Below are 24,527 nucleotides of genomic sequence, written 5' to 3'. Positions count from 1 at the left end.
TGTGTGTGTGTGTGTGTGTGAGTGTGTGTGTGTGTGTGTGTGTGTGTGTGTGAGAGTGTGTGTGTGTGTGTGTGTGTGTGTGTGTGTGTGTGTGTGTGTGAAACTGTGACGTCTTTGTCCGTCTGCATGAAGTGATCTTTGTGTGCAGCTGCTGGAGTCTGACGTCATCACACTGAACAAAAGGCAGATGATGAGGTTTCATATGAGTGTTGAAAGTGTTGAAAGTGTTGAAAGTGTTGAAAGTGTTGAAAGTGTTGAAAGTGTTGAAAGTGTTTCTCCTCTCTGGTTTCCTGATGATGACGTTTACGGTCACTGTGGCAAGAGGAGAATGTTTTGGGATGAGGTCAAAGGTCACGGAAACATTTCCAGTTTATAAATGAGAAGTGGGTCGGAGGGGAGCTCGGTGTCGGTGTCGGTCCTCGGCTGCTGGATGAATGCTCCGCGGGGACAAAAGGCCTCGATGCTCCGGCAGCTGGACGCAGGACAGACGCTCCTCTGTGAGCGGCAGCTGACGCTCCGTCTGTCACGAGCCGGGACCGATAGACGACCCGACCCGACCCGAGCCGCGTTACCGTGACGGTTAAAACGGTTCAACGTGCTCATCGGGGTTTTTAATAGAAACTTGGTTCAGTGTAAACAACCTCGTCACTGCTCACATAAACCTCGATGATTCTGCACGAGTCCATCAAACATGTTTGTTAAAGGTTCAGAGTCTCGAACACGGAGACGTTCTGGATGGAAAACCAGCTGCAGGAAGGGTTCCTCCAGATGTGGTGATCGGACGTCCTTCAGGGGGAAGACACCTTCAGGCTGAAGACACCTTCAGGCGGAAGACACCTTCAGGCGGAAGACACCTTCAGGCGGAAGACACCTTCAGGCGGAAGACACGTTTAGGCTGAAGACACCTTCAGGCGGAAGACACCTTCAGGCGGAAGACACCTTCAGGCTGAAGACACCTTCAGGCGGAAGACACGTTTAGGCTGAAGACACGTTTAGGCTGAAGACACCTTCAGGCGGAAGACACCTTCAGGCAGAAGACACCTTCAGGCGGAAGACACGTTCAGGCTGAAGACACCTTCAGGCTGAAGACACCTTCAGGCGGAAGACACCTTCAGGCTGAAGACACCTTCAGGCGGAAGACACGTTTAGGCTGAAGACACGTTTAGGCTGAAGACACCTTCAGGCGGAAGACACCTTCAGGCTGAAGACACCTTCAGGCAGAAGACACCGTTGGTGTGAAGTTACAAACACTTAAATTAACCCTTTAAAATAGAAACGAGTCTTTGTGATGAAATTCAAAGGTTAAAGTGTGATTGAATCAGAGCGATGCAATCACACAAAAACAAATACCAAACCAACGCTGGTTCCTCCCACAGGGGGGGAGGGGGGAAGAGGAGGAGAAGGAGGAGGAAACAGTCCTGAGGGGATTGGAGGAGGTTCCTCTGGACGTCTGGGACTTAAAACATTTTTACACATGAAAACATCATGTGTGTCTTTAAAGAGCAGCGGACACCAACACTGGAGGACAGCCTCAATAAAAGCATCAGTGAGGAGGAGGAGGAACAGGAGAAAAAGGAGGAGGGAGGAGGTTTGGCTGCACAGCGAGTCTTTGTGGTGTGACGGACAAAGAGCTGCTCTCAGTCGACGGCCGTCTGCTTCGGGTCACAGTGGAACAGACCGGACAGCAAACCGAGCCGGACGCTCTGCTCCTCCTGCTCCTCCTGCTGCTCCTGCTGCTCCTCCTGCTGCTCCTGCTGCTGCTCCTGCTGCTCTCACCTCAGCCTTCCCTCTGGTTTCCAGGGAGACGACATGCGGCAACCCCTCGGTCTGGTCCTGCTCGTCTGGCTCGGGATGCTTCATGTGGGTGAGTTGGACCGGAACGTCTCCGAGCTGCTGAAACGTTCCTGAAACGTTTCTTTACCAACGACAGACTTCAGGTGAAATCCGTCCAGAGGAAAATATTCCGGCAGATAAAAGCTGCAGTTCAGATTCCTGTTAAGGAGTTTAATAATTTGCGACGTATTTCAGAGCTCACTCACTTCCTCTCATCGATAACAGTTTGACTGTTTGAGCATCTTAGAAGTTTAAAGAGTTTAAAGTGAATCTGACTTTTGTCCGGAGACGCTGAATCATTTCAGTAAAATGATCATAATAAGCGTGAACAATGTTTTTCTTAACGTGACAGCTGGAGGAGCTCGATGTGCTTCAGCTCTTTAAAAACACACCGTTATCAATCTGTGGCATTTTAATAACTTTAATTTGATCAATAACCACAAAGTTTCCTTTTATCGGCTAAAACATTAATGAAATGTTTGACTTAACAATGCTGAATTGTGGTTAAAGTTGTAAAGTTAAGGTGTGTGAGTGTGCACGGGCTGGATCCAAAAGGAGAATTGGAGGGATGAGGAAGGAGAACGGGGAGTAAATACACGAGGGAGAGGAGGACCACGAGGGACAGATGACTCAGGGAAAACAATCAAACAAAATGGCATGAAGGGAAACAAAGACGAGACACAAGAGGTCCAACAGGAAGCACTAAACCCAGACTGACCTGAAGACTACGAAACAGAAAAGTCCGAACCAGAACAAACAACTCGTTTTCTTTCTTATTGGGCGAGCTGAACAATAATAAAACAAACTTCACTTCCTGTAAGTAAGTAAAACCTGTTTTTCTCTGCAGGTTCTGGACTTCGCTGCTATAAGTGCTCTGATTACACCGGACGCTGCCAGAATGTCCAGGAGTGCACCTACGAAGACTCCTGCATCTCCCTGAGCGAGCGAGGTCAGTTCAACCACACACAGCACCTGACCTCTGACCTCTGACCTCACCACGCAAACATCACCATGACAGAGAAATGTCTCCTTTTTATTTTATTTATATTTCATGCACATGTCTTGTTTCTCTGGTAAAAGGTGAATTTTAAGTATCGTTACACAAATAAAACAACCTCACTGACACGGTGGATTCCCTGTTGGAGTGTTATTTTACCACTAGGGGGCGTCATTGTCTGAATATTTCACACCTACATACAGCAGCTTTAACAACTTTTTAATGAACATTTCTATGAAAGTTTCAACTTTTCCAGCACTCGATTTATTTCACTTTTTATTTGGCTGAATGTTCATCACGGCTGGAGTTTCTAATTACTTTGTTTTCTTTCATTTATTTCTCGTCTTCTTTAATTTTCTCTCGAATTTCTTTCCTAGTTTTCTTCTTTCTCTTGTTTCCTTGAGTAGTATTTCATTTTCTCTTTTATTTTGAAGTCCGTCTCAGTCGTCCAATCGGCTGTTTGTGTTTGATGTCCAGGTGGGAAGACAATCCGTCAGTGCATCCGCTACACGGACTGCGATAACTCTCGGCTCAGCCAGATGTTCCCGGCCATCTCCGGCTTCACCTACCGATGCTGCAGCAGCAACCTGTGCAACTCTGGCAACACCGTCACCAAGGCGATGCCCATCCTGGCTCTGGCCGGCTCCCTGCTGGGCATCTGGTGGTATTGGATCTGAACGGCCCCGGTGGTTTTTCTTGTTTCGGGATCCCAGCGGTTGTTTTTAACGTTAACATGAACTAAACTGAGTGCTGCGGTTTGTTTTCAGTCTCAGGTTTAGTCTTTGTTCGCTAATTTTCAGTTTTGTAACAATAAACACAACAAAAGAAATGAACAACTGTCTCATGACCTACTTTTCTTTTTTGGAACAGTGACTGTGGATCCATCCGCCGCTAAAAATAGTCCAAAACAGACAACGTCTGCAGCGGTTTTAGGGAACCTGTGAGGAGTTTTTACAGATTTCAGGAAGTGCGCCACCCTGTGGAGGCAGCACGCTGTCACACCCCAAACGATGTCAGGTTTCCTCAACACAACAAAGCTTAAAACAAAATACTAAAAAACACATTTATTAAACATCATAAATACAAACTGAAGATCATTTTCTAAACCAGGAAACACGACGGCAGAATATAAATATCGTCTTTTATCGACAATATAATAATCTACACAAACACCGTTCATGTGACTAAAGGATTTATAATCAAAGACGAGACGAACAAACGACAAAGTCGACACAAAATATTCCCAGAGACTCAGATTAAATGAGATGCACAAAGTAAAACTCCTTCGGTCTGTTTTAAATACTGAGCGGAATGAATGAGTTTTATTACTGACAGAAAATCATTCAGAACATTAAACTCAACATTTATTTCATGCTTCTTTTGTGCATTGTATTGTGGGAGAATCGTCCGCTAACAGCAGCTACAGCTTTAGTGCGAATACGGTGGTCGATCAATAAGTTCTGAGTGTTCCTGAATGCAGCACGGTGATGCACACGGAGCAGCAGGAAGCAACAACATGAAGTGTTCAGAGTGTCGTTCCACACGTTAACGTGGCCGCTGGTACGTTAACATCTGTGATGTCACTGTGGAAACCTGAAACTGGAGCAGAGAAACGCCAGACTTTAGGTAAAATTTTTGGGGATCAGAAAATCTTCAACATGACCCGTGCATCCGAGTGTTCCTGAGCCCATGCAGTGATTTCCACCACAGAATCGGGGCTGTTTTAGTTCTTTTTGTGTGTTGATCTCTAGAGTTTGACCCAAAATCTGATGTTGTCTGTGATCTTCAGGCCCCCAGGCGGCGCTGCTTTAAAAACAGCCATGATTCTGTCATGGAAATCACCACATGGGCTCAGGAACTTTTGGTTTTAACATTTAAAGGTTTTCTGTTACCCCAAAGTTTGACCCAAAATCTACTGTTTCTCTGCTTCAGTTTCAGGTTTCCATGGTGACATCACTAATGTTCACGTACCAGCGGTTACGTTAACGTGAGGAACTCAGTGATGATTTTGACTCTGAAACAGTTAACGAGGTTTCAGACGTTTCTGAGGTTGGTTGGAATCAGGAAGTTAAAGCAACGGAGTCCGTCTTCAGTCACTGATCTCTCCGAATCCGTCCTCTTCACTCTGCCGTCCAATCACCTCCAGCTGCACCTTCTTCTGTCCCTTCTGCTCCGCCTCCTTCTCTGTTTTCTCCGATTGGGCGTACCAGGGTTCAGGGGCGGAGTCGTGGCAGCCCCGCCCTCCTCTGCGGAAACCTCCCCTGCGGGCTCGGACCAACCCCCAGCCCTGCAGCTGGGCGTCCGACGTGCCCTCCTGGACTCCTCTGGTCTGGTCCAGCTCCTTGGCGCTGAGCGACGACATCCGGACCGGAACCGTGTTGCCGAACTTCGAGTAGTCGACGCAGTACCGGCCGTCCTCCTCCGTGATGATGGAGACGAAGCGCCTCCCCCACAGAATCTCCTCCGGGGTGTAGGAGGTGCGAGCCTGCATGGTGATCCCGGTCGTCTCCACCACACCTGAACCAGGAAGGACATCATTAAGTCATCGTCCTCAGAACGGCAGTGGCCCGACGGACATCGTTACCGAGGTCTCACCTTCCAGGATGACGATGATCTCCAGGTCCTCGGAGGCCAGGGACTGGGCGGAGAGCTCGTACAGAGGACTGCCCCGCTCCATGGTGTGGCTGATGATCAGAGGAGACACCAGGAAGATGCCGTTACTCCTCAGAGGGTTTTCCACCTGGATGTCCAGCTGGCACACCGGGATCACCTCGCCCTCCGCCGTCACCGTCCGCCGGATCACCTGCAGGGGCAACGCAAGTCCTGACAACCAGACAGTTAACCGGCTTCAGTCTAACTAACCGGCTTTAGTCTAACTAACCGTCTTGATTCTAGTTAACCGTGTTGATTCTAGTTAACCGGTCCTGGTCACCTGCAGCTGGATGGTGGCGGAGATGATCATACTCTTCCTCAGGTCTCCGAGCCGGAACATGAAGGTGGGTCGTCCGTTTCGAGGCGCGATGACGCCGTTCCTGGAGAAGATGAGCGTCTCGGCGCGCCGGTTGGCCTGCGCCGTCTTCATGAACACGCAGCCGAGCATCACGGCGTTGATGATCAGGCCCAGAATATTCTGCACGATCAGCACGGCGATGGCCAGAGGACACTCCTCCGTCACCATCCGGCCGCCGAACCCGATGGTCACCTGGAGACGGAGGCAGCGTTCAGAGACACGGCGGACACCTGCGCCGGTCGGCGGGCGGACTTCTGCTCACCTGGACCTCGATGGAGAAGAGGAAGGCGGAGGTGAAGGAATGGATGGCGGTGACGCAGGGGGCGGGGCCCGACTTGCCGGTGGGGTCACGGGGCTCCAGGTCTCCGTGGGCGAAGGCCAGCAGCCACCAGATCATAGCGAAGAGCATCCAGGAGCAGAGGAAGGCCGAGGTGAAGATGAGGAGGGAGTGCTGCCACTTCAGGTCTACCATGGTGGTGAAGACATCCAGCAGGAACCGACCCTGGAACACATGGAGAACCGGACCGGGAGGTCACCAGGAACTCTACGCAGCTGAAATTCATCTGCACTTTACCTGAATGTTTCCATTTGATGTGACTCGACTTCCACTGTACGTTTCAGAGAGAAACATTTCAGCCTACATTCTTCTGTTTCCTGCTTTATTTTGTAATCCTCACGTTTTCCTGCTGACGTTATGAATCACATTCACCTGTCCCTCATTGTTCTCCTCTCCTCAGCGTATCTAGTTTGTGTGTTTCCTTCTTTTTAGGCTCATCGTATCACCTCCTTCACCTCCTCCCTCATCGTATCACCCCATTCCTCCCATTACAGGTTTCGTCTCCCCGTGTTTTTCGTTTGTGGAACAGACCTCCAGTTTCTGTGAATGACATGGAGTTCCTCAGGGCTCTGCTCTCGGGCCCTTTTCTGTTTAATATCTACGTGGTTTTACCGGCTCGGATTACAGAGAACAACAAAATCTTTTTTTGTATCTCAGGGACCGTATCATCATATCTCAGGGACCGTATCATCATATCTCAGGGACCGTATCATCATATCTCAGGGACCGTATCATCATATCTCAGGGACCCTCAGGGACCGTATCATCATATCTCAGGGACCGTATCATCATATCTCAGGGACCGTATCATCATATCTCAGGGACCCTCAGGGACCGTATCATCATATCTCAGGGACCCTCAGGGACCGTATCATCATATCTCAGGGACCGTATCATCATATCTCAGGGACCGTATCATCATATCTCAGGGACCGTATCGAACGGCCCCAAATGATGATAACCAAACCGTGAGCAGGGACCTCCTGGGAGACGCGACCTTCAGGTCTGCTGGTCTTACCTGCTCCCTGATGTTCTTGTGGGCCACGTTGCAGGATCCGTTCTTGGTGATGAAGCGGGCTCTCTGGGATCTGAAGCGGTTGCGGTTTGGCTGGTTGTGGTCCTCCGCCAGCCGGGTCAGCAGGAAGCCGTTCGGCAGGAGGCCCTTCCTGGCCAACATGATGCTGCTCACAGAAAACACGTTTAAAAGAACTGAAGTCCCTTACATTGATGGAAAATCGAAAAATCAAATCTGTTGTTGCTCCTCGTTTGTTTACTTCCTTGTTTCTCCTTTTATTTGTTGCCTTTTTGTTTTGTTTGTTTGTAAACATCCTTGTTTTCGCTCAGATTTTAGTGTAATTATAGTGTTTCTGTCTAATGTTTGTTCTGTAACATTTAAGTCCAACAGAACAACCTGCTTGTAACGGGATGTGAGATCAACACTTCCTCCGCTGACCGCCCCCCCCCTCTCTCTCACCCCTCCCCCCTGTTTACGGTGAAAACAAGGTGAATATGTACATCCTGAAACATTCCTTGAAACAAACCGAAATAACAACAGGACCGTCAGAGGAAAAGCTTTGGTTTTAAATCATCACGTGATAGATTCATGTGATGGCACGATCAAAGTCACCACAACAACGAGCGCGTGTCTCCGGATGTGACACCGACGAACGTGCACATATTTTACTGGCTAATCACGTGACGTTACCTGAGCAGGTGGCAGTAGCTCCGGTGATATCAGGTATAAACCGTTAATGGTTTTTATTCCGACTTCATCGTTCAACATCAGGATGTTCAGACACTGCAGACGGGGACCGTGTCAAAGTAAAACACTAGGCGCAGGTTCCGGTCCTGACCTTCAAAATAAAACACTAACGTACCCTTTTACACATTTACTCTGCAGTGTTACAGGAAATTAATACGTTTTTGTGTTGAAATCTGTAACTTGAAGATGATTCAACAATAAATCAGGAAAAAGTTTGTGACATTTGGCAGTTTGATGTGCAGCACACTTTTCTTGGAATCTGAATGACTAAGAAGACTTTGATTTTGAAAGGGCGTTTCCGGTGATGTGCTATGTGAATGTGTTGCCACTGACTTGGTGCTGCAGGATGCTGAGAGCAGGTTCACCCTGCAGTGGCCTCAGAGGCCGACAGAGGGCGACAGAGGGCGACAGAGGAGAGCTCGAACCAGACACCTGAAAACATCACAACCACCAGAAACTCACTCCAACAACTACAACTCTCAACAAACTGAGCAGTTTATCCTGATAATTAACATTTAAAACATTTGGTTGGTGGATTGAAAATGTTAATAATGAAATAAAAGTACAAACTTTATTGACTGATATTTCATTGGTCCACCGTGGTTCAGCAATAAAACAGAAAACATCATCTAAATAGAAAGTAGACAAACTGGACAAGAATTTTATTAGAAAATAATTATTGAGGTTGTTAAAAGTAAACTGAAATAAATCCTCCACTCATAAACAAGACCTGTCGTGTTTATTTTCCTTTATACAAGTACATTATTTCTGGACTTATTGGAGAATGTATATATAGTATAAGTGTACAAGGCGTGTTTGTTTACGTCCATCCCGCCCGCCGCGCGGTGTCACGTGGTTGCCGGCCAGGCCTGGGCGGAGTTATATCGAACGCACCCTCCTCCCAGACTACCGTAAACGGAAGGCAGGCTAGCTCCCGTTATCGGTAACGGTTTTATTTACACGTCCACGCGCCTCGAGGGGCGATGACAGAGGACACCGTCAGGCAGCGGAGGCGCGAATCGGCCCACGGTAACGGAAACCGGTGTCGCTGCGTGGCGGGAGGCCCGTCGGCTCCCGTGTCGGTTTGTTGTTCGGGGTTTAGCTGCCCGAGCTAACTAGCTAGCTGCCCGCTTCTGTTAACGGTGTACCGGGAGCTCGCCTCGGCGGGGACAGCGGACCGCCGGCCGGTCAGAGGTCCCGGTACAAATCTCCACCCGGTCGGACCTGCATGATGGACGAAGGAGCGCCGCGGCGGGACGGACGGAGCCGGTAGACCTGCAGGATGCGCCCGCGGATGTAGTTAGCATCGGGCCTGGATACCAGCGCACCCCCTCCCCTCCTATCTCCCCGTGTCCCTCCTCCCCTCCTTCCCTCCTTCCTTCCCTCCTTGTCTCCTCCCTCCTGGCCCTACAGACCCTCTTCCTCCATGATCAGCATGGAGCCCAGCCTCAACCCGCTGCCTCAGTTCCCGGAGAACACCTACAAGAGTGAGTAGCCACGCGGCACTGTTATGATTTACCTGAGCATGCTGCTACCTGCTGACCTTTGACCTTTGACCCCTCCACCTTCAGTGACTGAGGAGGATGTGAAGAGACTGATCGAGTACAGGGCGTCCAACGAGGCTCTGTTCACCGGGAAGAGGAACTCGGCCAAGATAGCGTGGAGGTAGGGAGCTGTGATGAAGAGGAGGAGGAGGAGGTCCGGGACCGGGACCAGAACCAGGTCCGGGTTCTTCTACAGCAGACATCGGTGTGAGCGAGTTCTGCTCTCCGCTGAGCGTTTGTTTCCTCCTCTGTGTCCTCAGCACCATCCTCAAAGGCCTCGGGCTCGAAGGGAAGCTCACCGCGGACCAGATCGCCAAAAAGTGGGACAACCTGCGGACGAAGTACAAGGTAACGTTGTCGTCGGCGACCGGCGAGCAACACGGAGCGGGAAGCAACAACACGTTAACGTGGCCGCTGGTACGTGGACATCAGTGATGTCACCACGGACCTGAAACTGGAGCGGAGAAACAGCAGATTGTGGGGTCAAACTTTTTGGGAAAAAGAAAACACACCAGCTCACAAGTGTTCCTGAGCCCGTGCAGTGATTTCCACCACAGAATCATGTGTGTCAAACTCTGTAGACGGTCGACAGAGACCTTTGAAAGTCTTCAGAAAGTCTACGGCGATGAAGCGACGAGCCGGGCGACGTGTTCTGATGACATCACGTTTCAAGAGGAGGCGGAGCTTCACCATCCGAGACCGAAGAAGGTGTCAGGTCAGGAGACACCAGGTGGGTTTTCTTTGACTCACCTCTTGTGTCTTGTCTTTGTTTCAGTTACTGTCTTTTGTATGATTGTTGGCCCCGCCCCCTGATTAGTTTCACCTGTCTCTCGTTGTCCTTCCCTCCCAGCTGTATTTAGTCTGTGTGCTCTTCGTCCCTCTTTGTCGGTTTGTTTCAGAGAACCACCTGAACTCTGTCGCCACGGTAACAGGGTTCTCCAAACATGACAACACGTGCTGCTCACAGAGGAGGAGAGGAACCAGTGGAAATCACTGCGTGGGCTCAGGAACACAGACGTGTTGGAGATTCAGTTCTTCAAGATCTGCTGTTTCTCTGCTCCAGTTTCAGGTTTCCATGGTGACATCACAGATGTTCCCGTACCAGCGGTCACGTTAACGGTGCTGACGTTGAACTCTGAATACTTCCTCCTGAAGGTTGTTGCTTCCTGCTGCTGCATGTGCAGCGCCGTGCTGCGTTCAGGAACCCCCTCTGAACCTGAATATACGACGACTATGATGATAACGAGACACTTTAAGTCTTCGATTAATTGTTTCAGCTCTAATTCAAAGATTCTGGTGGTGTACGTTCCCGTGTGAGCCTGCGGCGGTCGCTGTGTTCCTTTTCCAGGACCTGAAGCAGCCCTACCAGGGCCAGGACCACATGGGGGGGGTGGTGGAGTCGTGGCCTTGGTTCCACATCATGGACGAGGCCATGCAGGGTCGCCTCTACAACAGCAACCTGGTGCTGAGTCCCGACACGTCCGGCAACGCCGGTCACCGCGGCAACAGCCTGTCCAGCCAGTCCCAGGAGAACACCGACATCCTGGAGTTCCTCATCAAGACGGAGATGGAGGACACGGTGGCGGCGGAAACCGCAGAGGACGACGGGGTGGTCCACGCGGAGGCTCCGCCCACCGAGGGAGTCCCCATGGGCTGGAGGAGGATGTCCGAGTGCTCCTACAAAAGTAGGCAGATCCACCTGGCTGACTAAGGTTCTGGACTCAGACTGTAGACCCGGACTCGGACTTTGGACTTGCTGTAATCTGGACGGATGTCGTAGTCTAGAACCATCGGTCCTCCAGAACCGCTCCAGCTGTTCTTTGTCTCCGCAGTGACGGAACCGGAGACGGAGAGGATGATCAAACTCCGAGCTGCAAACGAAGCGCTCTTCACCGGCAGGAAACATTCAGCCAAACCGGCCTGGAGGTGAGTTCAGATGATTGACAGCTGTCTCTGATCCAGAAGTGTACGGACTGATGACGTCACTGATGAAGATGATGACGTTCCTTCTGCAGAGCCATTCTGTACGAGCTGGGTCTTCAGGGGAAGCTGACCACCGACCAGCTGGCCAAGAAGTGGGACAACCTGAAGAGGAGGTACAAGGTAGGTCCGCCCACCTCAGGACCGGGTCGCTCCGCGGAGGACCGGGTCGTGGTTGACTCCTCTGTCTCCTCCAGGAGCTGAAGTTTCCCGCCCGAGGCGTGGAGACCAATCCCAGCTCCTGGCCGTGGTTCTACCGGATGAACGACGCCATGGAGGGACGTTTTGCCGGCGCCGCCCCGATCCTGACCCCCATCGTGGAGGACGAAGACGAGGACTGCGAGTCGCTGTCGCCGACGCCCAAGAAACGAGCCCGGCGGAGCCGAGGGGGGATGGCGGAGTTTCTGACGGAGTCGGAGATGGACCTGCTGGTCGACCACGAGGAGAAGAACGGGTCAGCGGCTCTGGGGGATCTGCAGCGGATGGCCGAGTTCACCTACAAACGTAAGAAGTACAGGAACTCTGCACGGGTTTGGACTCCGGTGGGAAGCGTGAATAAGTTCCTGAATCTGTTTTTGGTGAATCCGTCCTTGAGTCTGTTGGTGATTCTCCGGTCGGTGAATTCTGGTGTTTCTACAGTGACTGAAGACGACACCCGGAGACTCATCGAGTTACGAGCTGCCAACGAGTCTCTGTTCACGGGGAGGAGGAACACCGCCAAGCCAGCCTGGAGGTGAAGGAACCTCCAAGTGTTGGAAAGATTTCATTTAAAGATGGTTGTGATATTTGGAGATCAAACGCTGATCAGTCATGAGCAGAAAGCAGCTTCATATTTAACTCTCCAACATGTTTGTATTTCAGTTGGTTTGGAGATGATCTGCGTCCTCAGACTGCTGCTCTGCTGTGTGTTCTATCCTCAGGGGAATCGTGAAGGAGATGGGTCTGACGGGGAAGATCACACCAGACCAGGTGGCCAAGAAATGGGACAACCTGAAGACCAAATTCAAGGTGAGGAGCCGGTTTGTTGTGAATCTGAGTTCTGCCTCCGGAGGGCGCCACCGTTCAGCCCGTGTGACGCGTCTAACGGCGCTGTGGCCTCTGCAGGACCTGAAGTTCCCTCCTCGGGGGATGGAGGCCCAGACCAACCCGGCCTCCTGGCCCTGGTTCCAGCTGATGAGCGACGCTCTGGAGGGACGTTTGGTGGGGAAGGCTCCCCGAGTGACGCCCGTCTGGACCAACGAGGAGGACGGCGTGTTCGGCTCGTCTCCGCCCCCCGACAGAGACAGAGACTGTCTGCTGGCGGAGAGGAGCAGCGTGTCGGAGCTGGAGAGCATGGTGGGCGGGGACGGCGCCGAGGCGGACGCCAGCGTCACCTACATCGATGCCAGCGGAGAGGAGTGTTTGACGCCCTCAGACCTCTCGTACAAGAGTGAGTTGAGGGTCTCTAAATTTCTTTAAATATCTTATATCTTGTAAGATCTCTTAATATCTTTAAATGTCTCTAAATATTTCTAAATATGTACAGATATTTCTAAAATCTCTTTTGATATTTCAAAATATCTTTTATCATGTTTGTTTTTCACGAGCTACAAACACTTTTACGTCGTTACCACGGTAACCCAGAACGGAGCTTTACTTTAGTCCAGTCAGAAGAAACACTTGATTGGTTCTCACTGTACCAGCTGACGTGTCTCCGTCTCCGTCCCCTTCTCAGTGACGGACCAGGACACCCGGAGGATGATTAAACTCCGAGCTGCTAACGAGGCGTTGTTCACCGGGAGGAGGAACGCTGCCAAAGCCGCCTGGAAGTAAGTATTCCCCCGATCGAGGATGGTTCTGCTGTCGGTCAGCTGCTGACGTCTTCTCCCTGAACCTCAGAGCCATCCTGAAGGAGCTGGAGCTGCAGGGGAAGGTCTCCACCTACCAGATGGCCAAGAAGTGGGACAATCTGAAGAGGAGGTACAAGGTGAGTCCGACCCGCCCGACGCCGATCAAACATCCTGATGTTGATCTGTCTCCTTATAATAAAACTGCCCCCCTCTCCCTCCTACCTCCTCCTCCTCCTCAGGACCTGAAGTATCCTCCCGTTGGGATGGAGAGTGTAGCAGACGGCGCCTCCTCCTGGCCGTGGTTCCACCTGATGAATGAAGCCATGGAGGGCCGGCTGGCGAGCAGCGCCCCCCTCCTCACCCCCGTCACTCAGGATGGTGATCAGACACCGGACCCCGCCCCCAGACACAGGCCCCGCCCCACCCCTCCCCCCGCCTCCTCCTCGGACTACGGACAGGAGGCGTTCGGCGACGCTGCGGATCAGAGCCAGCGGAGCTCGGAGGCGTGTGACGGACAGCTGGGGGGGCTGGAGAGGGAGTGGGAGGCGCTGGAGCGGGAGAGGGAGATGGTGGAGCGAGACCGGGCAGCGGTGGAGAGGGAGAGGGCGGCGGTGCAGGCGGAGCGGCTGTGGCTGGACCGGGAGCGGGCCGCCGTGGAGCGGGACCGTGCCATGGTGGAGCAGGAGAGGGCGGCGCTGAGCCGGGAGAGGGAGGTGCTGGACCAGAGAGCCCTGATGCTGAACTCTGTGGGACACGCCGGACACCTCAACGCCCTCATGTAGGCTGCGGGGACGTGGAGCGTCCCTGTAGAGAAGTCCTGGAGTCGAGCGCAGAGACGGACCGGCGCCGGTCCAGACGAGGAGGCTGCTCCTCCTCGCCGAGTCGGGGGAGCTCTGAGCTGGACGACTGGTCCCGGACCCGTCCACCTCCCGGACCCGTCCTTTCATTCGGAGTGTCAGCTGATGGAAACATCATCATTAATATCAGTGTTTCCCCTATGATTGTCTTTTTGGGGGAGGGGGGGTGGGGGGAGGGGCAGGAGAGGTCATGTTCACTCCCTGAAAATAACAAAATACAAACGTACTCATAGAACTGCAGTTACGTCCAGTAACTAATATTTATTTACATGAGTCGTTCATGTAATTTTGTGTCACTGATTTGTCTGTTTCATGAGGGGGCGGGGCCACGACTCAACCCCTCCCACCCTCCCTCTGGGGAAACACTGAATATTAACCCTCCCGCCACCTGATGGATCCTCCAGAATCAGACACATGGGGATTTTAACCCCTGAATGCACCGCGGCAGATTTACGATTTTAATTTCTTTTGTTTTTTTTCTACATCAACTAAAAAACTAAATCCGTTTTCTTTATTAAAGCTCCGCCCCTTCCATCTGCAGCAGCGCTCTGATTTAAATCTCTGCGATCAGGAGGTCCGGCGGGTCATATTGATCCAGAGAGACAGACCAGGACGCTGATGGGGGGGGGGGGGGGGGTCTGTGAACGGAGCTGGTCCCAGTCAGTCCGATCCGTGAGGTTCGGTTCTGGAAAGAGGAGGAGAACCCCGAACATGATCTCCCGGGAGGTGAACAGCTGGTCCAGATGTAGACTGACTGGACCCCGGACCGGGTCAGGGACCACTGTGGACTCAAGATGTGGTTTCATCTCTTCAGAGAAACTTCAAACTGATCAATAAACACATTGAAACATTCAGAACTGCTTCTTTTTATTGAATATTTAAAGTCTCAGCAGCCGTTCACTTCCTGTCACCACGTCTTCCTCTTTTATTTAATCCTCCAGTCGGGTCGGGTCAGAACCACGAGGTCACGTGGAACCTGGAACTGGAGCAGGGTTGAGCGCTCTGTCTTTAATGGACGTCTGTGTTCTCTCTGCTGGTGCAGCGGTGTTGACAGGAAATGTGACAATGTCTCACTCGGACAGAAAAACGGCACCGCCCTGCGGACTCTGACCTCTGGCTGCTGATTGGCTGAGGAGCAGCAGGAGCAGCAGGAGCAGCAGGAGCAGCAGGAGCAGCCTGGTTGGACTTGGAGAAGGTGGGCCCGATCCGTTCTGGTTCAATTGATGTGTGTGTGTGTGTGTGTGTGTGTGTGTGTGAGAGAGAGTGTGTGTGTGTGTGTGTGAGAGAGTGTGTGTGTGTGTGTGTGAGAGAGTGTGTGTGTGTGTGTGTGTGAGAGAGTGTGTGTGCGCGCGCGCGATTTTCAATGGTTGCAGTTCCGAGCAGGAGGTCAAAGGTCACCAAACAGCTGATCAATCAGTGACGTCATCCACTTTGTTCTTATTTATTCCTCATGTTTGTTTGTTAGTTACAGGAACAACAAACATGACGAGGTGGCCGATCGTTAGCAGGAGTAAGTTCATCTTTTATTTCTGTGATCACTTCCTTATTGATGATTAATTATTGATCCAGTCGGTTCTGGTGTCTCTGACCCACATTGAAGCTGCTTTAATCCCTCAGAGGTTCTACGGATCATCGGGGTGTCGGTGCCGCTGCTGATCTTCTTCACAGTCCTGCACAAAGACCGAGTCAGAGGGAGGAGTGAGTCATCATCCTGTTGTTGTTGTTGTTGTTATTATTAATGAATCCACAGTGTCACTTCCTGTTATTATTATCATTATTATTATTATTGAATCACACATAACCCTCTGAGGCTGCAGCTGGTGGGTTGTTGGTCCAGATGTTTGTCTCTGTCTCTAACGTGTCGGTCCCTCCAGCTGATGGACATCCTGCTGGACCGAAGGACTCTGATGTCTCCGGTCGGACGTCCGACGGGGACAGACAGTCAGGTGAGTGGTCAGTGGAGCCGATGGAGTCAGTGGACAGGTGGAGGACGTGAGGACTGATCGTTGTCCTCTGCAGCTGGATCGTGTCTCTCGAAGACGATCTGTCCAGATGACCACTTCAGCTTCTACGTCCAGAGCGGAGCGGCGAACGTCGTGGCGCCGAAGATCTGCGTCCAGAACCGCCTGTAAGAGCTGTGTGTGTCCGCCGGGACGTTCAGACATGGTTAATGTGTCTTTGTGTGTCTTTGTTGTTGTTTTGTGTGTCTTTCCGATGGTTGTGTGTCTTTCCGATGGTTGTGTGTCTTTCCGATGGTTGTGTGTCTTTGTTGTTGTTTTGTGTGTCTTTCCGATGGTTGTGTGTCTTTCCGATGGTTGCGTGTCTTTCCGATGGTTGTGTGTCTTTCCGTTGGTTGTGTGTCTTTGTTGTTGTTTTGTGTGTCTTTCCGATGGTTGTGTGTCTTTCCGATGGTTGCGTGTCTTTCCGATGGTTGTGTGTCTTTCCGATGGTTGTGTGTCTTTGTTGTTGTTTTGTGTGTCTTTCCGATGGTTGTGTGTCTTTCCGATGGTTGCGTGTCTTTCCGATGGTTGCGTGTCTTTCCGATGGTTGTGTGTCTTTCCGATGGTTGTGTGTCTTTGTTGTTGTTTTGTGTGTCTTTCCGATGGTTGTGTGTCTTTCCGATGGTTGTGTGTCTTTCCGATGGTTGTGTGTCTTTGTTGTTGTTTTGTGTGTCTTTCCGATGGTTGCGTGTCTTTCCGATGGTTGTGTGTCTTTCCGATGGTTGCGTGTCTTTCCGATGGTTGTGTGTCTTTCCGATGGTTGTGTGTCCTTGTTGTTGTTTTGTGTGTCTTTCCGATGGTTGTGTGTCTTTCCGATAGTTGCGTGTCTTTCCGATGGTTGCGTGTCTTTCCGATGGTTTGTGTCTTTCCGATAGTTGCGTGTCTTTCCGATGGTTGTGTGTCTTTCCGATGGTTGCGTGTCTTTCCGATAGTTGCGTGTCTTTCCGATGGTTGCGTGTCTTTCCGATGGTTTGTGTCTTTCCGATAGTTGCGTGTCTTTCCGATGGTTGTGTGTCTTTCCGATGGTTGCGTGTCTTTCCGATGGTTTGTGTCTTTCCGATAGTTGCGTGTCTTTCCGATAGTTGCGTGTCTTTCCGATAGTTGCGTGTCTTTCCGATGGTTGTGTGTCTTTCCGATAGTTGCGTGTCTTTCCGATGGTTGCGTGTCTTTCCGATGGTTTGTGTCTTTCCGATAGTTGCGTGTCTTTCCGATGGTTGCGTGTCTTTCCGATGGTTGCGTGTCTTTCCGATGGTTTGTGTCTTTCCGATAGTTGCGTGTCTTTCCGATGGTTGCGTGTCTTTCCGATGGTTGCGTGTCTTTCCGATGGTTGTGTGTCTTTCCGATGGTTTGTGTCTTTCCGATGGTTGTGTGTCTTTCCGATGGTTGTGTGTCTTTCCGATAGTTGCGTGTCTTTCCGATGGTTGTGTGTCTTTCCGATAGTTGCGTGTCTTTCCGATGGTTGCGTGTCTTTCCGATGGTTGCGTGTCTTTCCGATGGTTGCGTGTCTTTCCGATGGTTGCGTGTCTTTCCGATGGTTTGTGTCTTTCCGATGGTTGCGTGTCTTTCCGATGGTTGTGTCTTTCCGATGGTTGCGTGTCTTTCCGATGGTTGTGTGTCTTTCCGATAGTTGCGTGTCTTTCCGATGGTTGCGTGTCTTTCCGATGGTTGCGTGTCTTTCCGATGGTTGCGTGTCTTTCCGATGGTTGTGTGTCTTTCCGATGGTTGTGTGTCTCCTCAGCGTTCTTGGAACGGTGATGAACAACGCTGGAGTTGGAATAAACGTTGTTGTGATAAACGGTGAGTTTATTAGTGAAGAAATTCTTTTATTTGTTTAAATGATTTTATTATTTTCTTAAAATTTTATTGTTTGTTTTGAACTTTAGTTGAAACTGTTTGTGACAAAAATAAAACAACATAACTTTTAATTCATCAGTAATAATGAATCAATCAGAGCAGCTCCAGGTGTGTTTGATTCATACACGTCTGTGTCTCATGATAAAGTGTTCCCGGCAGGTAAAAGTGGATCGGTGCTGAGGACGGGTCACTTCAACATGTACAGCGGAGGTGAGTGAACTCGGAAGTTCGGTCTGAGCGGGAAACCACACAGGAAGTGATGATGGGCGCGTCCGTGTTGCAGATGTGAAACCTCTGGTGGACTTCCTGCAGAGCATCGAGAAGGACGCTGCCGTTCTGATGGCGTCCTACGACGAACCCTCGTCAAAGTAAGAATCTCCGTCTGCAGTTTAACGACTGATGATGTCAGAGCGGCTGCTTCCTCATGATGTCATCATGTAACCATCACAACAGGAGGAGGAGGAGGATGATGATGATGTCACCTGACCGCGACCTTCATCACAACATGTTTGATTGATACGTCCTGTTTTTTTTGTTTTGAAGTTGAACTGAAGGATGAAACTTTTAACATCTGTTGTGATGACATCATCAGGAATAAAAGCAGCTGCAGCTGAAACTTCTGTTTCAATGATGGAGGCTGTAGTTTTTGTTGCTAAGCATCTTGTTTCCATGGAAACAGCCTGAGCATCACGTGATGATCCTTCATCTTCAGGAGAAATTATCATGTGTGTGTGTGTGTGTGTTTGTGTGTGTTTTGTGTGTGTGTGTTTGTGTGTTTTGTGTGTGTGTGTGTGTGTTTTGTATGTGTGTGTGTTGTGTGTGTGTGTGTGTGTGTGTGTATGTGTGTGTGTGTGTGTGTGTGTGTGTGTGTGTGTGTGTGTGTGTGTGTGTGTGTGTGTGTGTGTGTGTGTGTGTGTGTGTGTGTGTGTGTGTGTGTGTGTGTGTGTGTGTGTGTGTGTGTGTGTGTGTGTGTGTGTGTGTGTGTGTGTGTGTGTGTGTGTGTGTGTGTGTGTGTGTGTGTGTGTCTCAGGCTGAGTGAAGACGCCCGTCAGCTGATCTCTGATCTTGGCAGCGCGGCCGTCCACTCGTTGGGCTTCAGAGATAACTGGGTGTTTGTTGGTGGGGGAGGAGCGTCGGTGAGGAGCAGCTTCGAGAAGGTAAAGAGCTCCAGCTGTTCTCGTAGTGGACCTTCGGTCTCCGACGTGGCTCCTTGGTCTCTGATCCTGTGTTTGTTTCAGCACCTGAAGAACGACCTCGCCAACAACAAGTACAAGAACTGGCCCGAGCTGATCGTGATGGACGGATGTCTCCCCAAACAGCTGGACTGAAACCTGCGGAACGCCGACAGGAAGTGGAGCCGTGGAGACGGCGAGGACCAGACGGACCCGGTGGAAGGATCTGGTCAGATCCCCTGTGTGGACAGACCTGCAGTCTGCCGTCCACCTGGTCTCTGGTTGCACCTGTAATACACCCTCCAGTCCACCGGAGGGTGGCGTGTCGCTGGGACATTTCGCCTCTTCTTCGGTTTCAAAAGCAGACGCAGGTCTTCTGACTTTCACCCAACAGACCAGAGTTTTCTTCTAAAGAATCTCTTCTCTGACGTCACCACGAAGTTTTTTGTACACGAAGCGACGCCAACACGCCGCCCTCTGGTGGAAAGGCAGGGCAACTACAGATGGAAGGTGTGATGTTCAAATCCTCTTTGAAGAACAAAATCAGTAACATCAAAAAAACACGGGTACATGTGTGTGTTCTCTCTTCTGGACTTCTGTAATATTTCCCTCTGAAATGTGAGCTGGAGTGGATTTAAATGTGTCATAAAATGGACACGTACAAACAAACTGTACCGAAGCACAATACTTCAGCAAATTTGGGGAAATCCTGATGTTCACTTTTCATTTTCCTCATGTTCCAGGGATGATACAACCACAGTAAATAAGCCGTTGTCACATTCATGTATTTATAATTTGTGTTCTTTAAATTTAAGCCTCTTTTAATGTGTTGAAGCTAAATATTCACTTTGCTTCGCAAATGAACGGATTCTGCGGAGAAGCAGAATAAGAAAAAAAAAAAAGTATTGTTTCCACCCGAACACTTTTCTACAAGGACCTCAAAGCTTCGATCTGATTGGCTATACGACCTGCCAATCAAAGTAAAAGAAAAAGGCGGAGCTCTGACTGGCCCTCCAGCCACGAACGGAGCACGAGAAGAATCTAATTGGCTGAACGAGGCAGTTCTGTTGGTCATGGCGGCAGGAATGTGTTCCGTTCGTAGACCGACTGTTTAAAAAGGTTCTGTTTTATTAATTGTGGAATAAGGTTGAATTTATTTATTTAACGGGAACAGTTCGGCCTTTGAAATGGCCACGTTGGTTTTGGACAACGGAGCCTACACGGCGAAAATAGGATACAGCCTGGAGAAAGTCAGGTGAGAGGAGTTCTGTTAGCAGGCAGCTAACATCAATGCTCATTTAATAACAAAAAACAGACACGTTAAACGTTCATGTTAATTTAATAACAGAAAAAACACGTGGACAACATTTGAAATGCTGTTTAACATTCAACTTCAGACTTTACACTGCCCAGACCAAAGATAACCCATAACACCAAACTCCATTTAAAAAAACTCGTTTTAAAGTTTTTGTTGTCTTTTTTAGAAAGAAACTTGCGACACTGAACATCTTTTACAACCAAATATAACCGTTTATATTTCCACCAGGTTCGGTGTTTAAACAACAGCTGGTTGGAGCTGCTTTTACTCTGTAATGTAGAATAATTAAAGAATATTTGTGGCATGAAAGTAGCGACAGTAAACCGATGGAGTAAAAAATGACAGTTTTATGTTTTTTTGGTAAATTTTTGACGGACGATAATCAGCAGATTAATTAATTGACGGTGTGAAGTGATCAGATCAGTGACGTCATCTCCGTGTCTCCGTCAGTGTCCTCCCGAACTGCCAGTTCCGCTCCAAGACTTCCAGACTGAAGACGTTCACAGCGAACCAGCTGGACGAGATCAAAGACCCGTCGGGCCTCTTCTACATCCTGCCCTACCAGAAGGTGTCCTGTCCTCCTCACCCGTCCTGTCCTCCTCACCTGTCCTGTCTTCCTCACCTGTTCTCCTCTCTCTGCAGGGTTACTTGGTCAACTGGGACGTCCAGAGGAAAGTGTGGGACCATCTGTTCGGGAAGGAGATGTTCAAGGTGTTTGACTTTGTTTTGACTTTGAATGGTCTCCTCTTCCTCTTCCTCTTCCTCTGCTGACGACCGGCTGTGTTTCTCGGTGCAGATGGACTTTGCAGATACGAGCATCATCATCACGGAGCCGTACTTCAACTTCACCTCCATCCAGGAGTCTATGAACGAGATCCTGTTCGAGGAGTACCAGTTCCAGTCGGCTCTCCGGATCAACGGTACGTCTTCATCACCTCTGACAGTCTTCATCACCTCTGACAGTCTTCATCACCTCTGACAGTCTTCACCTGTCCGGCAGGTGTTGATTATTTTATGTACATGTATGAAGTGTGTTTGCTGATCTGGGATCAGATGAACTCTGACCGTGTGTGTGTGTGTGTGTGTGTGTGTGTGTGTGTGTGTGTGTGTGTGTGTGTGTGTGTGTGTGTGTGTGTGTGTGTGTGTGTGTGTGTGTGTAGCTGGCTCTCTCAGCGCTCATCACTACTTCCACTCTGAACCGTCGGAGCTCTGCTGCCTGGTGGTCGACTCTGGATTCTCCTTCACCCACGTCGCCCCCTACTGTCGCAGCAGGAAGATGAAGGAGGGAATCCGCAGGTCAGAGGTCACTCAGCTGCAGCAGCGCTAACAACAACAACAACAACAATAATACCCACTGGCTAACCGACAGTCTGTTTATCTGTCAGGATCAATGTTGGAGGGAAGCTGCTGACCAATCACCTGAAGGAGATCATCTCATATCGGTGAATCACGTCTTCCTGCTTCGTTTATCGTTTTCTAACTGAGCTCTGTGACTCCGGGACGCCGACTCTGCTCGTTGTGATGGAACCGTCTCGCCCTTCAAAATAAAAGTCTGTCCTCTGTCTGTTTTTTGCAGCCAGTTGCACGTCATGGATGAAACTCACGTGATCAACCAAGTGAAGGAGGACGTCTGCTACGTCTCGCAGCAGTTTTACAAGGACATGGAGATGGCGCAGTAAGACGGACGCTCTGCTGCTTTCACGCTGAGAACGCTCGTTTCCATCTAAAACCGGAACAAACACGCTGAACCGTGTTTCTGTGTCCTCAGGATGAAGAGCGAGGAGAACTCGGTGATGAAGGATTACGTTCTTCCAGATTTCAGCTCCATCAAAAAAGGTTTCTGTAAGGTGAGACGGCGTCCGCGTGTTTCTGATGGAAGATCCGAGCAGAAACACACAAACATCTGTTCAGAAATGAGGACAGACAGTTCAGAAGTTGCCTGAGAATCTGTCTGATTTTAGGTTTCCTTCAGTATCACAGTGATCCAATGATGTTAGTCTGAACTCCCATGATGCACTGCAGCCAGGAGCTGCTCACACAGTTCAGCTGCCTTAAAGCGACAGTTTGAAAAAAACCCGGCTCAGAGAGAACGTGACTTTCAGCCTCGATTATATCTCTTTGAAACTTCACTTTAAAACACGTGTTTAAACTGGCGGCAACTTTTTCATTGTCTTTCTATTTGTACTTTGTTTTATTGAAGTTTTCTTTTTGTTTCATGTCTAACTTGATCTGCCTGTCCACCAGCCACGAGAGGAGATGCTCTTCAGCGGGAAGTACAAGACGGGAGAGCAGATCCTGAGGTTGGCCAACGAGCGCTTCGCTGTTCCCGAGATGCTCTTCCACCCGTCTGACATCGGCATCCAGGAGATGGGCATCCCAGAGTCCATCGTCGACTCCATCCAGTCGCTGCCAGAAGGTCCGCTGGTTCTCTTCAAACGTGTTCTCCAGTTATTCACCGTGCTGAGGTAAACCTGAACTAACAGTTCCTTCTGCCGCCAGAGATGCAGCCGCACTTCTACCAGAACATCATCCTGACCGGAGGGAACACGCTGTTCACAGGCTTCAGAGAGCGGCTGGAGGCGGAGCTACGATCTCTCGTCCCCGCCCACCTCCCGGTGTCCGTCCGCCTACCTGCAAAGTAAGACATCAGAGACATTTAAAATTAGCAGAAAGATGTTTAAAACAAATACAAAAATGTTTAAAATAACTACAAAGTTGTTTAAAACAACTAGAAAGATATTTAAAATGAACACAAAGATGTTTAAAATGAGCACAGGACAGCAGGTTGAAACAGTAGTTCTTTTAAGAACTACAAAGATGCTGTCCTGTTCCTCTCTCTGATAATTTGGGTATTAATGATGTGTTGTTGTTTTGTTTTGTCCTGCAGTCCAGTGTGCTACTCGTGGGAAGGAGGGAAGCTACTGGCCCACAACCCGGACTATGAGGAGATGGTGGTGACGCGGGAGGACTACGAGGAGAACGGACACTATATTTGTGAAGAGAAGTTTGACCTTTGACCCAGCTGAAAGTGGCTGCTGCAGATTCTCCTGCTGCATCATCAGAGACATGAAAAACAAAAGTATGATGAGGAATATTTAAGACACCGTTCCTTCTGCCTGCACAGAGTCTGACGTCAACGGGGAACTTTTAGTAGTTTGGTGTAAAGAAACGACAAAAGGTTTGTTTTATTTTTTATTTTTTTTAAGTTTCCAAAGGTTGATGTTTCATACACGGCTCAGAAAAAAACCTCCACATCTCCCGGCACGGTGGCAACAGAATAAAATCAATTTAGAAAGGAGTTCAATGTCTGTTTGTGGTCGTTTTGTCTAAATAATGATAAATGTGAACTTACCCAAGAACCCTGGAAATAACTGATGTTGTGATTTGGTGTTATATATGAATAAAATTGAACTGAACCTGGTCCGTTCTGTCCTGGACCCACATTGGTCCAAGTTTTAAATTAGTTATATTACTGGGAAAAAAATTGAAATAATTATCTAAAAGCATGTGCTTAGTGGTTGTTTTAAACATGTTTGTAGTTTTAAACATGTTTGTAGTTTTAAATACGTTTGTAGTTTTAAATATGTTTGTAGTTGTTTTAAACATCGTTGCAGCTTCTTTAATCGTCTTTGTGCTCCTGTATAATCTTAAAACATTTCAGAAACAAATACATATGACAAAATAATCGGGCAAATGAGAAGGTTTTCGTTCTGAATGGCTGCAGGTCCGCCGGTGGAAACACGTACTGGCCCTTTAAATAAGTACTGGCCCTTTAAATAAGTTCTGCCCCTTTAAATAAGTTCTGGCCCTTTAAATAAGTTCTGGCCCTTTAAATAAGTTCTGCCCCTTTAAATAAGTTCTGGCCCTTTAAATAAGTACTGCCCCTTTAAATAAGTTCTGGCCCTTTAAATAAGTTCTGGCCCTTTAAATAAGTAAGTTCTGGCCCTTTAAATAAGTTCTGGCCCTTTAAATAAGTTCTGGCCCTTTAAATAAGTTCTGCCCCTTTAAATAAGTTCTGGCCCTTTAAATAAGTT

The 24,527-nt window shown here is 49.5% G+C and overlaps 6 protein-coding genes across 8 annotated transcripts in view; 4 read left to right on the top strand and 2 right to left on the bottom strand.

Annotated features, from left to right (window-relative positions):
* Positions 1-3,666, top strand: part of cd59b (CD59 molecule (CD59 blood group) b) — a 5,697-nt gene extending 2,031 nt beyond the window's left edge. For both annotated transcript variants that reach the window (XM_069724491.1, XM_069724492.1), the window contains exons 2-4: positions 1,801-1,864; positions 2,681-2,782; positions 3,308-3,666. In XM_069724491.1, the coding sequence (XP_069580592.1) occupies positions 1,810-1,864; positions 2,681-2,782; positions 3,308-3,507 (357 nt within the window). In that variant the 5' untranslated portion in view covers positions 1,801-1,809 and the 3' untranslated portion in view covers positions 3,508-3,666. The remainder of the gene's footprint in view (positions 1-1,800; positions 1,865-2,680; positions 2,783-3,307) is intronic.
* cunh15orf40 (chromosome unknown C15orf40 homolog) overlaps positions 1-24,527 on the bottom strand; it is a 108,892-nt gene that overhangs the window by 35,950 nt on the left and 48,415 nt on the right. The window lies entirely within an intron of this gene.
* kcnj11l (potassium inwardly rectifying channel subfamily J member 11, like) lies at positions 3,880-8,100 on the bottom strand. The gene is made up of 6 exons (XM_069724497.1): positions 7,883-8,100; positions 7,196-7,358; positions 6,103-6,342; positions 5,763-6,032; positions 5,426-5,633; positions 3,880-5,347 (listed from the first exon to the last, which is right to left on the bottom strand). Exons 2-6 carry the CDS (start codon positions 7,352-7,354, stop codon positions 4,920-4,922), a joined length of 1,305 nt encoding a protein of 434 aa, XP_069580598.1. The 5' UTR covers positions 7,355-7,358; positions 7,883-8,100; the 3' UTR covers positions 3,880-4,919.
* On the top strand, positions 8,827-14,455 carry LOC138636462 (uncharacterized). The gene is made up of 13 exons (XM_069724496.1): positions 8,827-9,426; positions 9,511-9,604; positions 9,744-9,831; positions 10,832-11,168; positions 11,316-11,409; positions 11,499-11,586; positions 11,661-11,967; positions 12,103-12,196; positions 12,384-12,471; positions 12,568-12,892; positions 13,178-13,271; positions 13,342-13,429; positions 13,532-14,455. Exons 1-13 carry the CDS (start codon positions 9,366-9,368, stop codon positions 14,072-14,074), a joined length of 2,301 nt encoding a protein of 766 aa, XP_069580597.1. The 5' UTR covers positions 8,827-9,365; the 3' UTR covers positions 14,075-14,455.
* On the top strand, positions 15,314-20,237 carry LOC138636464 (protein FAM3C-like). 2 transcript variants are annotated; one of them, XM_069724500.1, is made up of 10 exons: positions 15,314-15,344; positions 15,615-15,659; positions 15,767-15,847; positions 16,024-16,095; positions 16,169-16,277; positions 17,888-17,946; positions 18,163-18,213; positions 18,287-18,371; positions 19,034-19,160; positions 19,242-20,237. In XM_069724500.1, exons 2-10 carry the CDS (start codon positions 15,632-15,634, stop codon positions 19,329-19,331), a joined length of 702 nt encoding a protein of 233 aa, XP_069580601.1. In that variant the 5' UTR covers positions 15,314-15,344; positions 15,615-15,631; the 3' UTR covers positions 19,332-20,237. The 2 variants fall into 2 exon arrangements, with proteins under 2 accessions (XP_069580601.1, XP_069580600.1); XM_069724499.1 differs by lacking the exon at positions 15,314-15,344 and adding an exon at positions 15,517-15,535.
* Positions 20,260-23,791, top strand: actr6 (actin related protein 6). The gene is made up of 11 exons (XM_069724495.1): positions 20,260-20,430; positions 20,944-21,061; positions 21,136-21,204; positions 21,290-21,413; positions 21,654-21,789; positions 21,879-21,935; positions 22,070-22,168; positions 22,262-22,340; positions 22,738-22,909; positions 22,993-23,131; positions 23,381-23,791. The coding sequence occupies exons 1-11, from the start codon at positions 20,363-20,365 to the stop codon at positions 23,508-23,510; spliced, it is 1,191 nt and encodes a 396-aa protein (XP_069580596.1). The 5' UTR covers positions 20,260-20,362; the 3' UTR covers positions 23,511-23,791.

Source organism: Brachyistius frenatus, unplaced genomic scaffold (genome assembly GCF_029030835.1).
Source record: "Brachyistius frenatus isolate BFR_SWC_R1_liver_20210118 unplaced genomic scaffold, ASM2903083v1 Contig_378, whole genome shotgun sequence".
NCBI lineage: Eukaryota > Metazoa > Chordata > Actinopteri > Embiotocidae > Brachyistius > Brachyistius frenatus.
This window is presented reverse-complemented; position numbering and strand designations above follow the sequence as displayed.